This window comes from Myotis lucifugus, unplaced genomic scaffold (genome assembly GCF_000147115.1).
Source record: "Myotis lucifugus unplaced genomic scaffold, Myoluc2.0 scaffold_372, whole genome shotgun sequence".
NCBI lineage: Eukaryota > Metazoa > Chordata > Mammalia > Chiroptera > Vespertilionidae > Myotis > Myotis lucifugus.
In genome coordinates, this window is record NW_005871420.1 from 173120 (window position 1) to 193304 (window position 20185).

General features: G+C 37.2%; 1 protein-coding gene across 1 annotated transcript in view; it reads left to right on the plus strand.

Moving 5' to 3' along the window:
- BRWD1 (bromodomain and WD repeat domain containing 1) overlaps window positions 1-20185 on the plus strand; it is an 88316-nt gene that overhangs the window by 46040 nt on the left and 22091 nt on the right. Inside the window, exons 25-34 of the mRNA XM_014466949.2 lie at window positions 1-82; window positions 734-807; window positions 3492-3647; window positions 3874-3994; window positions 5691-5816; window positions 7528-7600; window positions 8517-8558; window positions 10110-10256; window positions 11420-11572; window positions 17833-17999. Coding sequence (XP_014322435.2) covers window positions 1-82; window positions 734-807; window positions 3492-3647; window positions 3874-3994; window positions 5691-5816; window positions 7528-7600; window positions 8517-8558; window positions 10110-10256; window positions 11420-11572; window positions 17833-17999 — 1141 coding nt within the window. The remainder of the gene's footprint in view (window positions 83-733; window positions 808-3491; window positions 3648-3873; window positions 3995-5690; window positions 5817-7527; window positions 7601-8516; window positions 8559-10109; window positions 10257-11419; window positions 11573-17832; window positions 18000-20185) is intronic.

A 20185-nucleotide genomic window follows, 5' to 3' on the forward strand; every position in this document is an offset into this window, starting at 1 on the left:
TCATTGATGATGCCTGGTGGTTTGGAACAGTGCTAAGTCAAGAGCCTATCAGCCACCAGTACCCTGATAGTCATTTCCAGTGGTTACATTGTTAGGTCTGTATGCAGATGAAAATGAATCATCTATAAACATTTGTTCACTGTGGTAGGTTGTTGTATGAACAAGTAATACATTTCAGGTTAAAAAAAGCCCACAATTTTAATCTGTCATTAAGTCCTATCAGTCTCACCTCTACAGTGTCTCTTTCGCATGCCCCTGTCATTTCCTATTCGCTAGTAACCCTGGTAGTGCAGTCTCTGCTTGCTTTCCTGGGACCTTTTCTGTAGCTTCTTAATATTTTCTCCACCTTGATCCTGACATTGCAGGATCATAGTCCAGGAACACATATTACGTCATTTCCTTTGTTCAAAAATATCTTTTCTGCCTTTCCATGGGCTGTGGAATAAAGTCCACATTCTGAAGCATCACATTCAAGCATCACACTGTGTGTGAGTTTTTCTTCACTAACCTGGCACAGGCCACACAAGACTTCTGGTTTTTACCTTGAACCCGCCATCCACTTTTACACTTAATTCTTATGTATCCTTCTAAACATTTTTTACTGTTAGTATTTAAACTTACTGGGACATTGCAGTTGATTTTTACATTTCCTATCTTCCTGTCTACTCTTGTAGTGGATACCTACTTATTAGCCACATGTTGAATTTAGGAAAGGTTAATCAGACTTTTCTTTTGGTATTAACAGGTGGGACAATACTGAAATTGAAAAGCTTAGCCCATGGGATATGGAACCAATTCCTGATAATGGTATGTAATTGTTAAATAATGAACGTATTTTATCTTTATATTTTTAATTTTGTTTCCTTACTAATGCTCACAGAGTGAATTGTATTCTTTAAGACATGTTTTCAAATTATTATGGTAACTGTGAACTTTGCTAAAAGAAGTCAACAGAATTATGTGTATCTGGTTCATCATTTCTTATCCTGTGTTTCCAGCTTGATGCTGGCTGTGTCTTAGGGGCCTACTGCCATTCTCACGGAAGCTTAAAGCTCTGCCGCCCTCCTTCCCGTGGCCTCCGTTGCCTTGTCCTCATTCTCCTCTGTTACCCTGGTCTTCCTTCAACAGGGAATATCTAACTTGACTCTGTCTTCTGCTTCACCTCAGCTTGTCTATCTGACTGTGGGTGGTCTCTTTCTTTCCTTAGAGAGAGATGCCTGTTGTGGAGCCAGCCTCTCCCTTCAGTGCTTGCTGCCCACTGCTTCTACTTCTGTGGGACCTGACACTCAACCCTAGTTCATTCCCTGCCAGTTCTAGTTTTCTCTTTCCTTTCTCCTTTTAAGTTTGAGTTTATCTCCTGTACCTTAAAAGAGCTTTCATTTGGCTTTCGTGAACATTTTATCTACTAGTTATTTCCTTCTTGCAGACTTTTGCTCTATGTTTCTCGCCTCCCGTTTCTTCACTCTCAAGCTTTCTTTTATACTAGAGGCCCGGTGCACGAAATTCATGGACGTGTGTGTGTGCGCACCCGCGCCTCAGCCAAGTCTGCACCCTCTCCAATTTGGGACCCCTCCAGGGATGTCTGACTGCCCGTTTAGGCCCGATCCCAGTGGGCAGTCGGACACTCCCCTCACAATCCAGGACTGCTGGCTCTCAAACGCTCGCTTGCCTGCCAGCCTGATCAGCCCCTAACCACTCCCCTGCCGCCCTGGTCACCCCTAACTTCCCTGCTGGCCTGGGTCCCCCCCAACTGTCCTCCCCTGCCAGCCTGGTCCCCCCAACTGCCCTCCCCTGCAGGCCTGATCCCCCCCCAACTGCCCTCCCCTGCAGGCCTGGTCCCCCCCAACTGCTCTCCCCTGCAGACCATCTTGTGGCCACATGGGGGTGGCCATCTTGTGTGTTGGAGTGATGGTCAATTTGCATACTGGTTGTGGCTAATTAGCATATCCCTCTTATTGTGTTGGAGTGATGGTCAATTTGCATATGGGTCGTGGCTAATTAGCATATCTGGGCTAATTAGCATATCCCTCTCTTATTATATAGGATTAGTATTTATTCAGTGTAAAAACAAACAGAAACTTTTGTCCTTTCACCCCCACCACTTTTTGACATGAAATCTTGCTCCACGAGTTTTTCTGTGTCTGCCTTAGGGGCCAACCCCTTTTCTTTGTGTTTACTCTCTGATACGGCTCCATCAACCATTGTCATGGTTTACTTTGGAAATAAGGATTTTTATGGAAATGAGAATTTTTTTCAAAAAATGTGTTTCTAATAACTACACTCTTGAAAGTCACCAGTGATCTCCCTTTGTTAGATTTTCATTTGAGCATAGTATCTTATAAGTAATACGAAAAGTCATTTTTCAATGTAGAAAGCATGTAATAGATAAGGAAAACCCAGCATTTTAAAAATTATTTTTTTGTTCAAAGTATTACAAATAGTAGTACATACGTCTCCTTTTTTCCCCCATTGACCTTCCCCCAAAACCCAGCATTTTTTAAAAATATTTTTTATTGATTTTTTACAGAGAGGGATAGAGAGTCAGAAACATCGATGAGAGAGAAACATCGATTCAGCTGCCTCCTGCACACTCCCCACTGGGGATGAGCTTGCAACCAAGGCACATGCCCTTGACTGGAATCGAACTGGGACCCTTCAGTCCTCAGGCCGGATACTTCATCCCCTGAGCCAAACCGGCCAGGGCAAAACCCAGCATTTTTTGAGGTCTTACTCTGTTTCAAAGAACTTTGTGCATGTTATTTCATCTAATCCTGCTCTGAGGTTGATGCTCTGTTATTTTACAGATGAAAGAAATAAGGTTCAGAGAGTTTGCCGTAATTTGTTTAAGTCATACACACATCTAGAAAGGGTAGGAGTTAAGATTCTAACCCAAGTCATTCTAACCCAGACTTCAAACAGTGCCCCCCTATCCCCCAAATATGTTTTTATTGATTTATTGAGCCCAAAACCGAGGCATGTGCTCTGATCGGGAATTGAACCGTGACCTCCTGATTCATGGGCCAACACTCAGCCACTGAGCCAAATTGGCTGGGCTTTATATTAAATTAAATTAAAACTTTAATTTAATTTTTATTGATTTTAGAGAGGAAGGGAAAGGGAGCGAGAGATAGAAACACCAATGGGAGAAAATTATTGATTGGCTGCCTCCTACATACCCCACACTGGGGATCGAGCTGTTTTTTGTTGTTGTTGTTGTTGTTTTTTTTCACGATTTAACCCAGGGTTTGCATTCGGGGCAAGAGTGTTAGAAAAATGTGTTTTCCATGCATATATTGGGAGGCACATGATACCAATTTATCCTGTTAACTTTAATCATTTGATTGAAGTGGTGTTGCCAGTTTTCTCTGCTATTAAGTAACTACTTTGTCCTTTGTAATTAGTGTCTTCTTTATAGACCTTTGAATTGAATTTAAGTATAGTGTATATTTGTTTGTTTTACTCTTTGTGTTCTTTTTTAATGGAATTCATAGTTGATCCACCTGAAGAATTAGGAGCTAGTATTTCTGTTACTTCAGATGAGCTAGAGAAATTGCTCTACAAACCACAAGATGGTGAATGGGGCCAAAAATCGAGGGATGAAGAATGTGAACGAATTATTAGTGGCATAGATCAACTTATGAATCTCGGTAAGTTTTTTTAGTATGAAAAGTTTCATGTTCAGGCTCTTCCACACAAGTATTTAAAAATATCATAATCGTGGTTGTGTTTATTACTACAATTCCTACTTATTATGTGTTGGTTAAGCTTGCAATATTAAATGTAGCTTTAGTGTATTTTATGAATTATTTGTGGAGAAATATCACTGAGGGGTTATGAATTTATTAATAAAAACTCTTCTGTCTGCCCTGACAGATATAGCAGCAGCTTTTGCAGGTCCAGTTGATCTGTGTACGTACCCGAAGTACTGTACTGTAGTGGCTTACCCAACTGATCTTTACACTATTCGAATGAGACTTGTTAATCGATTTTACAGGTTAGTAGAAACCTATTTTAAAAATAGTTTGAAAAGATACTTGGCTGAACCAACTAGAGTATGAGGTAATGGTAGTTGATGGTGACAGTGGTGGAATGGGGACTGACTCTAACATTTTTTGTTTCATTTTTATTATCGTAATTTCTTGGTCCTGTAAGACATTGTGTTAGGTGCCTGTGGGTAGGTATGATTAGAACCTGGATAAGAAAAATTGCCAGATTTCATTCCTTAAGTAGTTTGTCTTTCTCTTTTTCTTACAAATTATGTTATGTAGTCTTTTTTTTTTTTTTTTGAGAGAGAGAGAGAGAGAGAGAGAGAAACATCAATTTGTGTTCCGCTTATTTATGCATTCATTGGTTGCTTCCTGCATGTGCCCTGATGGCCCTGACTGGGGAGCGAACCCTACAGCCTTGACGTATATACAACACTAACCAACTGAGCTACCCGGCAGGGAGAGGTTAAATTTTTTATTTGTATGTTTAACATTCCTATATAGCTGTTCCATTTAAAAATAAAATTTAATTTAGTTAATAAGTGGACTTGGCCTTTGAAAGAAATATCCTAAAGCAATGTACGTTTTATCTCTGGCTTCTAGAGCACTGATAACTATAAAATTTCCTATTCTCAATGATATTTTTTAAAGCAATCGAAGGTATCTTATTTTTTATAATTCAACTATTTTGAAAAATTTTATAAGCCTGGCCAGTGTGGCTCAGTGGTTGAGCATCGACCTATGCACCAAGAGGTCACTGGTTCAATTCCAGGTCAGGGTTGCGGGCTCGATCCACGTTAGGGGGTGTGCAGGAAGCAACCGATCAAGGATCCTATCTCGCCCTCTCCCTTCCTCTCTCTAAAAATCAATAAAAACATTTTTAAAAAATAAAAACTGATTTCTTGAGTTCACATTGTTGATATAATTTAGCTTTGTAGTCAAACATGGAAATGTGCATTTGATCAGAAATCCCTTTGTTACTTTACAGTGAGATTGACTCTTAGGATTGATGATGTTGAACACATTTTCTTTTTTTTTTTTAAATATATTTTATTGATTTTTTACAGAAAGGAAGGGAGAGAGATAGAGAGCTAGAAACATTGATGAGAGAGAAACATCGATCCGCTGCCTCCTGCACATCTCCCACTGGGGATGTGCCCGCAACCCAGGTACATGCCCTTGACCGGAATCGAACCTGGGACCTTTCAGTCCGCAGGCCAACGCTCTATCCACTGAGCCAAACCGGTTTCGGCGTGAACACATTTTCTTTATTGAGTCTCAACAGCTTCAAATGTACCCATAGGCATTGTGAAAAGGGAGGATTGTTCTGTTGTTTTTCTGGATGTGATTAACTGATCTGTTAAGATTTTTGTCCTTAAATGTATTCTGTGCAGTTCATCTTCCAGTATAATTGCTATAACTATGATCAAGTTGACAGCATGAGAAGGTTATTCATTGTTACTTTGCACTTAAAAAAAAATTTTTTTTTGTTGATTTCAGAGAGGAAGAGAGAGGGAGAGAGAGATAGAAACATCAATGATGAGAGAGAATCATCGGATCGGCTGCCTCCCACATGCCCCCACCGGGGATCGAGTTGCACTTTTGTTTTAATTAATATATCATGCTGGCTTAACATGCTGGGTGTTTTTACTTGGTTTCTGTCTTTTTATTTTCTAAACCATAAATTGCCTTTTTATTTTGAAGGAGGCTATCTGCATTGGTTTGGGAAGTCAGATATATAGAACACAATGCCAGAACATTTAATGAACCTGAGAGTGTAATTGCAAGATCAGCTAAGAAGATAACTGACCAACTTCTAAAATTTATCAAGTAAGTGACTTCATGTTATAGATGTGGAAAAGTGAGTGACTTTGCATATTGTGCTCTTGCAGCGATCCAGTGCTTAATTTTTGCTCTCTGAATTTGATACCTTTTTAATGTGTTACTTTAAATGACATTTCTTTACATACTTACTGTGATTGTAATTTCTGTACAGGAATGAGAAATTAATCCAAATTTTTCTACTTTTTAACATTTTGAAATAATTTAAACTATAGACATTTGCCACTTATATGAATCTGTTTCCACTCGGGTAACATTTTTTTACATATCTGTGATGTCCTGATGAAATGCTAAGGAACTAGTCTTGGTACAGTGCTATTGACTGTAGCTGTAACACTTTATTGGTTTTTGTTTTTTAAAATATATTTTTATTGATTTCAGAGAGGAAGAGAGAGGGAGAGAGAGATAGAAACATCAGTGATGAGAGAGAATCATTAATCGTCTGCCTCCTGAAGGCCCCCTACTGGGGCTCGAGCCTGCAACCCAGGCATGTGTCCCTGAAAGGACTCGAACCCGGGACCCTTGAGTCCACAGACTGATGCTTTATCCACTCAGCCAAACCGGCTAGGGCATTAATTGGGTTTTTAGTTTTTATATCAATGTCCTTTTTCAGTATCAGGATCCTATCCAGAATCCCCATCATGCTCACTGTTTTCAATTTCTACATTTTCTTTAACCTGTTCCCCAGTCTTTCCTTTCTTTCATGACCTTGTCATTTTTTATAAGTGTTAGACAATCACTTTGTCACTGGTACTTAATTTGGGTTTGTATGATATTTCCTCATGATTAGATTTGAGTTTTAATCTTTGGATTAAATCTGTGTCCTGTGAGAGTGTTGGTACATGCATGGATATTCCACATAATTTCCTGCATTGGGAATCAGAATTGGAATAGTGCAATGAAAACTGACCTGGAAATCAGGATCCAAGGTCTAGCTTAATATCTTCTAGTGAATATTCTGTGTGACTTTGGACAAATTATTCAGCCTGTATCCTTTAAAATTAGTGAGTTTTGCTATATGATCTTATATGCCCTTTCCCCATAGCTGTAAAAAATTCTGTAGAAGAATACTGTATTAGAGAAGATAATTTATAAGTTATGCTATCATTTTCAATATGTAGCAACAAGTTGCAGTCTATGTCACTTTTCTGGGTTAAATCTGTCCTATGTCTGGGGGACTTGGACTTATTACCTCTTTCCCAGAACATACTTCTTTCTTTCTTCAGGAAGATCACATATCATTTTCATCTCCTTTATGCCTGGATATCACTGCTTTAGGATTTGTTCTGTTTTTACAGTGAGGTTAAGATATAATTTGCTTTAAGTTCTACTTCCTTTTTTTCTTCTATTCTCTTTTATCTCAAATCAACTATTTTCCTGGTACTCATCCTATGATTATTACTTGTGATGATACTAAGAAAAATTTCTCCATGTATTCATTAACTGAGGCCATATATTTGTTATTTCTGGATTACCAGCTAAATTTTCGTGTATACTTAACTAAAAAAAAAAAATCCTTACTTTTCATATTCCAAGATAGTTGTTTCCACAGAGGGTAGAGTTAAAAACCTGATATTTCTCTGCTTGAAATTAGGTATGCATAGTTGAGCAACTGTTTATATCTAACCTGTAGTTTGAATCTTTGGCAGCAATAACGACATCTGCATACTGTTAAAAAAATGAAAAATTGTTTTTTTAGGAATCAAGACTGTACAGATATCTCAGAACTTTCTAACACTTCTGAAAATGATGAGCAAAATGCCAAGGCTTTGGTATGAAGTTTGTCAATTTTACAATGATTTTTGTTAATTTCCAATGGTAACTTGAAAGAATGAGTGAAGTACAAAATGTTGATTAAGTATATCAATTCTTGCTATATTCCAACTTACTATGAAAATAGGGCACTTATAAAAACATTTTTAATTATCTAGATAATGACATAACTTGTTTTAGCCAATAATTGATTATCAATATACCAAACAAAATATGTTAAAGTGAACAACTTAGGCGTGGAATATGTTCTCTTTCCAAATTTTCACTAGAGAAAGGTACATTAAAGAAGTACCTTGGAAATTATTTTTTGTAAAACCCATATCTGAGCGTGGATTTAATTGCAGTTGAGAATTCACAAGCTTTACCTGCTCATGTACCCTAGAGTCCTTCCTTGGGATGGTTTTGAAGTGTCAGTGAGGCAAGTAGCAGTGATGCTGCCCTTTTTGAGAATCCGGCTGTTGTTGAGAATCCGGCTGTTGGATTTGTTTACAGGGAAGATAGTCTTTAAAACCCCACCAACATAGCTTAATTTCTACACAAACTTTAGTTCACTGATTCGCATGCTAATTTATATTGGATTAAAAATGGGTATAGATTTAGGGAATAAGAAACTGTGGAGAGAACAAATGTGCAGGAATTATAGGAGACTGTTTCTGAGATTTCTGCATAGAAATAAAACACAAATTTAAAGCTGCCTTTTATAGCTATGTTTTGGAATTAATGCATGTTCTTAGGGAATGTATAGGGTATTAAGAATAGTTGGTTTGTTAGAATCTGCGTACCACAAAGATTATCCAATATAGTCTGTCTTTTGAGATAAGTTATAACCTTATCTTTCATATACTTTTTAAATTAAAATTATTGCAATTTTAATGAGAATGTTAACACTTAAGGTGCTCTGATTTTTATTTCCAGGATGATAGTGATCTCCCTAAAACATCTTCTGGAAGAAGAAGAGTAAGTTAATCTGCCTGATTAATCTTTGTTGTTTACTTATTCTTTGTTTAAAATCAACCTAAGGTCTTAGGTGTTGTCTTTGAAAAGTTACATTGATATAGTTATGGAATATTTTGTAAGAGAAAGGGGAGTAGTCACTGAAAGCTGGATAGTTAGGTAAGGTTTAGTGGAAGACTTGGGATTTTAACTATTTTCTCAGAATGAGATGGAGTTAAAACAATAAAAAAGTAGGGGATATTACAATCCAAGCTGAAAAAGTAGGAAAGTGTGGCATGTGAGTGGGCTGCTGAGAGCACCGGTCTGACTGGTGTTAGAGGGTAAATGCTGGAATAAGCAAAGTGTCTGGCTGTTATTTTGGGAGCAAATAATGTGATATTGAAAACCAAGGTTTTCATTTAAAGTAGAGAATAAACTGCACAGTCAAAATTGACAAATATATTTTGAGGGATATGAAGATAGGTGGTAAAGGAAATGAGTTAGGAGTTTATTGCAAGAATCTGGGAGTAAAGGATGGGAATCTAGTCAAGGATGGTGTTTGCTTGGAATGGAAAGGAAGGGAAGAAGATGAGACATTGGAAGGGAAAAATTAACTAGCATTTGGTAACTGAACCTTTTTTTAAAAAATGAGGATTAGTTGGGGGATGTATGGGAATAAGTTTTGGATATTGGGTAGTTCGAATTGTAGTGTCACCAGCAGAACTCTTGAAGTTTTAATGTAATATGTTAATTAAAAGTCAAGGTTACTAATCTAGGAATGCTCAAAAATGTTAACATTTTAAATTTCATCCAAATGCTGCTTAAACTTTAAGCTTTTAATAAAAGTTTTCATAATATGCTTGCCCCAGATAACATGGGAAAGTTAGACTTGAATTTCCGTTATCTGATTTGTCATTTTCATATAATTTTCCCAAGTGTTTAGTACCTGTTTAGAATTTCTTTGCTATGCCTGCTCTAAAAAATGTTATGTTACATTCCGTAAATTAGAAGTTTGACATGGTCTCACTGGGCTACAATCAGGGTCGGCATGGCTGTGTTCCTTCTGGGAACTCTAGGGTAGAATCCATGTCCTCACATTTTCCAGCTTCTAGAGGCTCATGGCCCCCTTCCACCTTCAGGTCAGCAGTGTAACATCTTACAGTCTGACTGTGACCCTCTGCCTCCACTTGTAAGGACCCTTGTGATTACATTGGGCACAGCCTGATAATCTGGGACAGTCTCCCCATCTCAAGAGCATGCCTTTAGTCACAGCTGCCATGTAAAGTGACATAGTCCCTGGTTCTTGGCTAGGATGCAGATATCTTTGAGTCATTATTCTGATTCTGCCTACCACATTATCCAATGTGATATTTCACATTCTGTGAAAACATTTTCTAGATGTGGGAGATCAGTGCTGGATTGAAAAATGTTTCTAGAGTAACATGTTTCTAGATGTGACATTGGATTTTTACAGAAAAGTGGATTTTTTCCAAGTAGATAGAAAGTCAAATACGATATTATAGTGTCGTTTTCCCAACACTGAAAATACTTTCGATATTGTGAATATATTTTTAGGGCCATGATTGGAAAAAAAGGAGCAGCAAAGCCACCAGCTATGTTGAAAGCAACTGGAAGAAACAGTGTAAGGAACTAGTGAACTTAATTTTTCAATGTGAAGATTCTGAACCATTTAGACAACCTGTTGATTTGGTTGAATATCCAGTAAGTTGCCATTTTTTTGAATGTTTGGGGCTTTTTAAAGTTTGTGTAGAGGAGATCGATGTAGAGGTATTTAAATTAAACTTTTAAAGAGTAAGATGTCTAGTTTCATGTTAGCTTTTTCTCTTACCATTAAGACAGTTACCTAATAATGGGAGGATTCTACATGGTATCTATTATCTAAGAAGTCCTAGCGCCAGGAAAACTGTAAATTGTGTAAAAAGTGTCTGTTTTCACTCTAGTAATAAAAGAATGGAAAATGACCTTAAAAAAAAAAGTCAGAAAGTAAAGCACAAACTTACTGTGAAAGCTTGGAAATGACAAAAGATGTAAAGAAGGAAATAAAAACCAGTCCATGTCTGGCTCTCCCTTTCCTGACCCCTCTTCTCCCCCGCACTCCCACCAGGTGTATTACCTTTGCCTTTCCCTCTCCTAAGCTTCAAGGGCCCTTCTGCACCCGAAACTGGTTTTGTGAGCCTGCGCAGTCCAGCTGGCTTACTTTTGCTAGCTTTGTAACTTTCTAAATAAACTTTCTCTTACAATTTGAAAAAACACAAATAAAAATACCAGTCAATGTCCTGCTGCCAAGTATACTTGGTTATTTCTTGCCTTGTCTTTATGTCTGGGTCGTGTTTTTTAAAAAGTTATTAATGATTCTTAAGCTCCTTCTAATTTTTTTCTCTTCTATAATCCATTATAATAAAAGGGTAATATGCAAATTGACCAAACAGCAGAATGAACGGTCGCTATGATGTGCACTGACCACCAGGGGTCAGATGCTCAATGCAGGAGCAGCCCCCTGGTGTTCAGTGTGCTCCCACAGCGGGAGTGCCACTCAGCCAGAAGCCCTGAGCTGGGCTCACGGCTGGCGAGCGCAGCGGTGGTGGTGGGAGCCTCTCCTGCCACCGCTGCAGCGCTAAGGATGTCTGACTGCCAGCTTAGGCCCCATCTCCATGGAGAGTGGGCCTAAGCCATCAGTCAGACATCCCTTGAGGGCTCTTGGACTGCGAGAGGGCACAGGTTGGGCTGAGGGACCCCCCCCTCCCCAAGTGAACAAATTTTGTGCACCAGGCCTCTAGTTTTTAATATTTTAGAGATCTGATGCACTTAATATTTCTATAAGCAGGAATGAAAATTTTGAACTAATTATTGTTTTTAAAACCTAGGACTATCGAGATATTATAGATACTCCAATGGATTTTGGAACAGTAAGGGAGACTTTAGAAGCGGAAAATTATGACAGCCCTTTGGAATTTTGCAAAGACATCCGGTTGATATTTAGCAATGCAAAAGCATATACACCAAACAAAAGATCAAAGGTAATTTAAAGTGGTTTATAAGAAGAGAAGAGCGTGATCTGTTATAGATGATAATTTTCTGCTGGCTGGGAGAGGTTGGAACATTAAAGATAAGTGAGTAGAGCAAGACTACTGTTGAGAATAGAGCTTCTGCCACTGCCCAAATAGCTGCTCTTGCTACCTCACCACAATTAATGTTTATCTTCCTGCAGTTTTATGAATGGATTGGTGGGAGTGAGGGCCTCAGTAAAAATGAACAAATTTAAATTTGATATGTAGAAGGAGAAAAATCTATATTTTCATGCAGATGGGAATCTTGAAAAGTGGGTTGAAAATTTATTGATAGAGCTGGAAGAATATTAAAAGTAAGAAAATGAAAATCTGAATGTGGGGGTAGGACTACTGTAAACTAATGTTTTGGATCCGAAGAAGAAACACATGAGTGATCTGATTATTTAAGAATACAAGTATGGAGTACATTTCTAAATCTTTGTTAAAAAGTTATACATTGGATAACTTTCAAAACTTGTTGAAACATAATAACACAAAAGAGCCCACATGCTGTCAGGGAATTTTCACAAACATCACAAAACCTATGTGGCCGAGGTGCTGGGTAATTAACCCTTTGCACTCCGAACCATTCTGGACATTGGCTACCAGCTACTCGACGCTACTTTGCGGCGGAAACGTGCATTTACAGACCCTCGTATTATTTAGTATAATTTTGGAACCAAGTAACGTATTATAATGATATTGGACTTATATGAATTGGGTGACATCGAGGAATGTATATTTGCAAAAAAACCAATATTTTATTGTTTATAATTTTGTACAGTATGATAAGTTTTGTAACACTCCCCAATATGCATTGCAGGCTGATTAGTGCATGTTTGACAGTAATAAGTGGTTTGACGCCTGCCACCAGGTGTTTTCCTGTTAGAACACACAATGCAGTCCCGTTTTCTTTGTTCCACATCGGGAATATGTAGTTTATTGTTTAATCCGACACAAAACCCGCTGACATTTCTTGTATATATCTTAGTAATTTTACGATATTTTGATTTAATTTCTTGTGCCATTTCAAGATAAAACTTCAGGGAAACATGCATGTCTCAAAAAGTTGCGTTGAAATAACTCAATTCCCCGTAATCACTAATAAACTGCAATGTCCCCTGAGAGGGGACATCCGAGTGATATGCTAGAATTCCGATGTCCCCTGAGAGGGGACAGCGGAGTGCAAAGGGTTAAAAACAAAACAAAACACCACAGCAATAATTTGAGGAGATTTATACCACTTTCTCATCTATCATCAGTGACTCTCACTGCTAATTAATCATTTTGTCTTAATTTCACTTTCTCATTATTATCAGATTCCTCCCACATTATTAATTCTCGTCTCAGCATTCAATTTCCAAATTGCTTATTGGATCAGTTTAACATTCAAGTCTAAAATTTTTCATGCTTGTGTTATTGTCAAAGTCACTATTGTGGTGAGACTGTTTCTTTCCAGAAAGGAAATAAATTTCATTAATCCCCCCCCCCTTTTTTAAATATATTTTTATTGATTTCAGGGAGGAAGGGAGCGGCGGGGAGAGAGAGAAACATCAATGATGACAGAGAATCACTGATTGCCTTCTACACTCCCGCCACTGGGGATCAAGCCCGCAACCTGGGCATGTGCCCTTGACCAGAATTGAACCTGGGACCGACCCTTCAGTCCTCAGGCCGACGCTCTATCCACTGAATCAAAGTGGCTAGGGCATCTCCCTTCTCTTTTTTAAAAAACATATTTTTATTGATTTCAGAGAGGAAGGGAGAGGGAGAGAGAGAGAAACATCAATGATGAGAGAGAATCATTGATTGGCTGCCTCCTGCACACCCCACACTAGGGATTGAGCCCACAACCCGAGCATGTGCCCCGACCTGGAATTGAACTATGACCTCCTGGTTCATAGGTCAATAATCAACCTACTGAGCCACGCCGACCAGGCTTCCTCTTTTGTTTTAAATATATGTTTGAGGATTCATACCATACAACTCACTGTTTAAAGTTTATAATTTAATGGTTTCTGATATACTACATTATCAGGTTTTCAAAATTGTGGTTAAATCTATATAACATAAAACTTATAATTTTAACCATTTTAAGTGCAATTCAGTGGCATTAATTATATTCACAATATTGTTTAACTGTCACTGCTATCTACTTCCAAAACTCTTTCATAACTCCAAACAGAAACTCCGTAACCTTTAAGCAATTTATTCCACATTCTCCCTTTCCCTCAGCTCTTGGTAGTCTCTAATCTACTTTCTATCTTTAAGAATCTGCCTATTCTAGATATTTCATGTAAGTTCAATAATACAATTTGTCCTTTTGTGTCTAACTTATTTCACTTTTCATAATGTCTTAAAGGTTCATCCAAGTTGTAGTATGAGAACTTTCTTTTTATGGCTGAATAATTATCCATTGTATGGGTTGGGTATATGATATTTTGTTTATTCATTTATCTCTTGATGGACACTTGAGTTATTTCTATTTTTTGGCAATTGTGATTAATGCTGCAATGAATATTGCAATACAAGTATCTGTAAGAGTTCTTGCTCTCAATTTCTTTGGATATATAAGAGTGGAATTGCTGGTTCCTAGGGTAATTGTATGTTTAGCTTTTCTAGGAACCACCAAACTGTATTCCATGATGGCTGCATCATTTTATATTCCCTCAGCAAAGTATGAGGATTCTAATTTCTCCATATCCTTGCCAGTGTGTTTTCTTAAATTGTAGCCATCCTAGTGAGTGTGAAGTACTACTCTTGTGGTTTTGATTTGCATTTCTCTTATTACTTATAACAAATTGCACCTGAGATTTATTCTAATCAGGTATGGTAGGACAGGCAGATCTGGAGATGACTGCCATGAAGGAAGAAGTTTATACTAACAGATTGCTAGAAATGAGGCACACCTCACCATGCAGGGCCCCATGGGGATGCACCAGCTTTGGTCAGTAGGCAGGGGCCGGGAAAGGGAAGATTATAGCACAGAGCCTGTAGTTTGAGGTTTTCGCAGGACGCAAAGCTGGGTGCAAAGTAAAGTTTAGGATTGGCTAGCTTGAATATTTCCCATAGCTTTGGCCTATAGGGGTGGTCTCTAGGTGTCTGGTTCCTGGTGTGATTTAGGATGGGGGGAATGGAATATTGGCTTGATATGTGAGAGTTTTATTAAGAAGATAGAGGTATGAACTCTGGATTGTTTTGTGTATCAGAGGCATGTTTGTTTTTAAGAGAGTTCTTTGCTATCTTGAGGAATTAGCTAGCCATGGGATGGACAATCTCTCCAGGATCAAGTTTCCTAATGCCAGAGCATCAAGAATGCAGAATATAGTCAATACACTAATGTTGAGCATCTCTTCACGTGCTTATGGTTATTGGCCACTCTATATCTTCTGTGGAGAAATACCTATTCAAGTTCTTTACCCATTTTCTAATTGGATATTTTTGTTGCTGAGTTGTAGGAATTTGTTCATATATTCTGGATATTAATCTTTGTCAAATGTTTTCCAGATATTTTCTCTCATTCTGTAGTTTGTCCTTTCACTTGTTCGCAATGTCCTTTGATGTATAAAAGTTTTCATTTGATGAGGTCCCATCTACCTTTTTTGTGCGTGTGTTTTTTGAGTTTTTGGTTTCATGTCTAAGAATCCATTGCCAAATCCATTGTTATAAATGTTCACCCCTATGTGTTCTTCTAAGAGTTTTGTGGTATAGCTCTTATATTTAAGTTGTTGATCCCTATTGAGTTAATATTTGTATATGGTGTGAGGTGGAAATACATTTGTCCCAGCACCATCTATTGAAGAGACTATTCTTTTCCCATTGAATAAACTTGGCACCATTTTTGAAAATCAGTTGGCCATAGATATAGAGGTTTATTTTCACACTCAATTTTATTCCATTATATGTATGTGTTTGTGTGTCCATCTATCTATACATCAGTACCACAATGTTTTGTTTACTGTAGCTTCGTAGTAAGTTTTGAAATCAGGAAGTGTGAGTCCTCCCACTATTTTCTTTTTCAAGATTCAGCTACTCAGGGTCCCTGGCAATTCTTTGTGAGCTTGAGGAATAGCTTTTGCCATTTCGAAAAAGTCCTTTGAATTTTTTATAGAGATTGCATTGAATGTGTAGATTGCTTTGTGCAGTATTGACATCTTGACACTGTTAAGTCTTCCTATTTCTTAACAGGGGATGTTTTTCCATTTATTTAGGTCTAATTTCTTCCAGTAGTGTTTGTAATTTTCAGTGACAAGTCTTAACACCTCCTTGGTTAAGTTTATTCCCAGTTTATTGTTTTAGATGGTATTTGAAATTCAGTTGCTTTCTTAATTTCTTTTTCTGATTGTTCATTGTTGGTGTATTAGAAACACAACTAATTCTTGTATGTGCTTATTGTACCCTATAATTTTGCTGAATTCATTTATTAGTACTAACAACTGGAATCTTTGAGTGTTATTATATATAGAATGTCATCTGTAAATTGAGATAGTTTTACTTCTGCCATTCCAATTTGAATGATAATTTTATTTTCTTGTCTAATTGCTCTCACTAGAACTTAAAGCACATTGTTGAATAGCAGAGGTGAAAGCAGGCATTTTTGTCTTATTCCTGACCTCAGGGAAAGATTTTTAGTCTTTCACCATTGTATATGATGCTAACGGGTTTTTTTTATGCCATTCTTCGTATTGAAGAGCTGATAATTTTAGCACCCACTTTTGTTAAATAATGTTTATTTTCAATTCAAATGTATTACTGAATTTTCATAAAAGCTAATGAGAAAACATGAAAATGTGATAAGATAATCAGAGGTTTCAAACAATATGATTGTTAAAATTGGTGACTTATACTAGACTTCAGGTTTCAATGAAAAGAATAAGTTTAGCATATGCACAATATTGAAAATAACTGTTTGTTGAGTGATTCCTTCCACGTCCCGCGTGGAGTAGGGTTCGGTACCTGAAAGTGGAGCCGCACAGCAAATGAGAGAAACAGACACGAGATAATTTTGCAATATTGGAGGACCAGGCGGGCAAGTCCCAAAGGACTTCCAACCATGCTCAGGCTGCTCCAATCTTTTATTGATCTGGAGTAGCCCTTAGAGTAGGAAGTTTCAATGACACACAGATCAGCAATTTCCAGGAGTAGACAAAAGTATCTGATTAACTCATCAATAGATTTCTGAGTGTAGGCAGAGTAACTGATTAGCTTATCAATAGATTTCCGAGTGTAGGCAGAGTAACTGATTAACAATAATCAACAAGGATCTACATAACTATCTAAGGAATTAAGGGAACTAAGGTGTGGATGCTTCAACTATTATACCTAAATTAATTGAATGCTTCCTAGATTAACTGGGTGGTGCACAGCCCTGACTTTTACTAGGACTTTCAATGGCTACTAGCTTTTGGGGGGGGGGTTTCTGTCTAAACTCAGCTAGTGAAGACAATGAATGGACTCCGGCAACTGTTAAAGATCATTAAAAAATCAGGGATTGCAAATTTCACATATATTTTACAGATATATTTATATGGTAGATATATGAAGCATTTTAAAGGTTCTCTAGTATGAATCACTCATGCATCAGTGATTCATAATTAGCTCTGGAACATTGGACTTGTGCACTTATTCTCAGGAATGATTGGGACGAGTAAAGAGTACTTCCTGTAAATACATAGCTGTACCAAATGTTACTTATAGTAGTACTTAACATCACATTGCTGTTTTTTCCAAGATTTGATGTTATTTAATTATAAAAATAGTTAAAACACAGTCTTTCGTTTGTAGTAAAATTTTAGGCCGTATTTTCCTCTTTCTGCCGGATGCAAGGTATTCTTTGTAATTCAGATTTGGATCTAAGTGTCATCAAAGGCATTCAGATTTCAAGTAGAGACTGGTGAGAAGTTCCCTTGCCTCATAGCGACACTGCTCTTTTGCTGCCTCAGTAGCAATTTGAAAACCAACAAACTTCCCATCTAACTTTTGGAAAAGGTTACATGTAGGTTTGTACATGTAGATGGGAAAATGGGAAAAGCCAAGATAGTTGCTCTTTCTTGCAGACTCTTGTAGATGTCATTGAAGGGAAGGAGTGGGAAATAGATAAAGTCGGTAAGAGCCATTATCTGTAACACTAATGTAAAAGAGTACAAGTAGCCTCAGTGATTACATTCTCATTTAGAAAAATACTTTTAAAGTTACTTTGTGGTTATAGTTTTGCTTTTATATTCTTGCAGATTTACAGTATGACCTTGAGGTTGTCTGCCTTATTTGAAGAAAAAATGAAGAAAATCTCCTCTGATTTTAAAATTGGTCAAAAATTCAATGAAAAACTTCGAAGAAGCCAGAGATTCAGGAGACAGCAAAATTGTAACCGTTTCAATCAGGCTAACAAAAGTACCAGGTAAATTGGTTATTGCCAGCTTTCTATGCAACTTGGTAAAATTTCAGGTCATGATAATGTTTTTGATTTTATTATGCAAACGATTCTTAATCATTTTAGACAACATTTAGAAAAGAATAGTCCCTTTTTGGCTTGATAACATTCTGTTCATTGATTTGCAATTATGTAAGTTTTTAAAGCATTTAATGAAAATCATCAATTGTAAAAGAATTTTATAAAGGGTTATTTATTTATCTTATTGCTTCGAGAGAGAAACACCAATATGAGAGAGAAACATCGATAGGTTGCCTCCTGTACTCCCTGACCACCTTTTGGGGCATGGGATGATGCTCCAACCAACTGAGCCACCCTGGCCAGGGCATAAAGGGTTATTTAAGGTACCATTTATATTTTTCGTAATGAACTTTTTGTTTTTAATGCAGAGAGTAAAGTGATTATTGTATATGGACTTTGAGCATTTGATATTTATGAGAAAACATCTATTAGGTATAACATACCATATTTTTTACTGAGAATTAGTTGTAAAGAAGAATTATAAAATGCAGGGTTTATTCTCTTCATAATTTAATATTAATTTATATTCTGTCTTTGACGATGTAGCTTACATTGATATAAAATTTACATGTATTTTGGAGTATTAGAATGTGCAAATTGATGTTTAGTTTGTTTTCATATATGGTTTGAATGTGCACTCTACCCTTGATGGCTTTCTTCATGGTTGTTCTGGGGATTACACTATGCATTTCAATTCAAAACAATCTACTTTAGTGTTTTGGTTTTTTTTTAATCTACTTTTGTTTAATACTATTTAATTCTCATAGATAAAAGAATTTTGTTGTAGATTAGTTCTCTTCAGTTATTTGTGCTATTGTCCTATAGCTCACATCTTTATATGTTATCTGCAGTTGGCTATTAAATCAGACCGGGAATCAAACTGGTGACTTCCTGGTTCATGGGTTGACACTCAACCACTGAGCCACACTGGCCAGGCTCTTTAGTCTTTTTTAATCTGGAATTTTATTTGTAACCTTTGTCTTCTTGATAGACATTTTTAAGACTATAGGCCATTTATTTTATAAAATGACCCGCAGTTTGGATTTGTTTATTATTGTATGAGTTTTTGTTGTTATTAAATATTTTAATTAATTTTTTTTTTTTTTAAGAGAGAGAGGAAGGGAGAGGGAGAGAGAAACATTGATGTGAAAGCAAAACATTTATCTGCTGCCTCTTGCATGCCCCCTACGGGGATCTGGTTCCAAAATCTGAGCATGTGCCCTGACCGGGGAATTAAACCAGCAGCAACTTTTTGGTGCCAGGGATGATGCCCAACCAACTTAGCCACACTAGCCAGAGCTTACTTATTTTTAAAAACTCTGCTTTCTCTTTGAACCAAGAAAGAGTCTTAACAGCTCAGAAGAACATAGGATAAGAAAGGAAAGCTTTTTCTCTTGAGGTACTACTAATTTGTGTACTGTTAAAATTATATTTATGATAAGTATCAGCATGTAATGATTTTTTTTTTGTATTCACTGGTCTGCCTCCAGTTGTTATTAATGGAAGTTAAAATCTGTCTTGACATACAAGCTTGAATTTTCTTGATTATGATGATATAAACAATTACTGCTTTAATGAATTGTAGTTATCTTTTAGCTCAAATGCTTTAGATATTCCTAAAAAGCCCTTTATCTTTTTGTTTGAAAGGAAAAGAGGATTATCTCAACCTGAGTATTACCCAGATCTATAATGTAAATCCAAAGATGTATTGTTTTAAACTTCCACTATTTCCCCCCATAATCCACGGCTCAGGGGCCAAACATGGTGAATTAGAACTTAGATGTAAACAGTGTGGTCTTAGAAAAAAATTAGCTTGTCCAGCTCTGGCCAGCGTTGCTCAGTGTTTAGCGTGTCAGCCCACAGACCAAAGGGTCGTGGGTTCAATTCCTGGTCAAGGCCACATACCTGTGTTGCAGGTTTGATCCCTGGCCCCAGTTGGGGCATGTTCGAGGAGGCAACCAATCGATGTCTCTCTCACATTGATGTTTCTTTCTCTTCTCTCTTTGTCTCTCTCTCCCCTGGCCCCCTTCTCCCCTCTCCCTTCTCTAAAATCAATGGGAAAATGTATCCTCAGGTGAGGATTAACAAAATTAATTTGGTCTGATTTCTTTTTTGCCTCTGTTCTTTTTTTT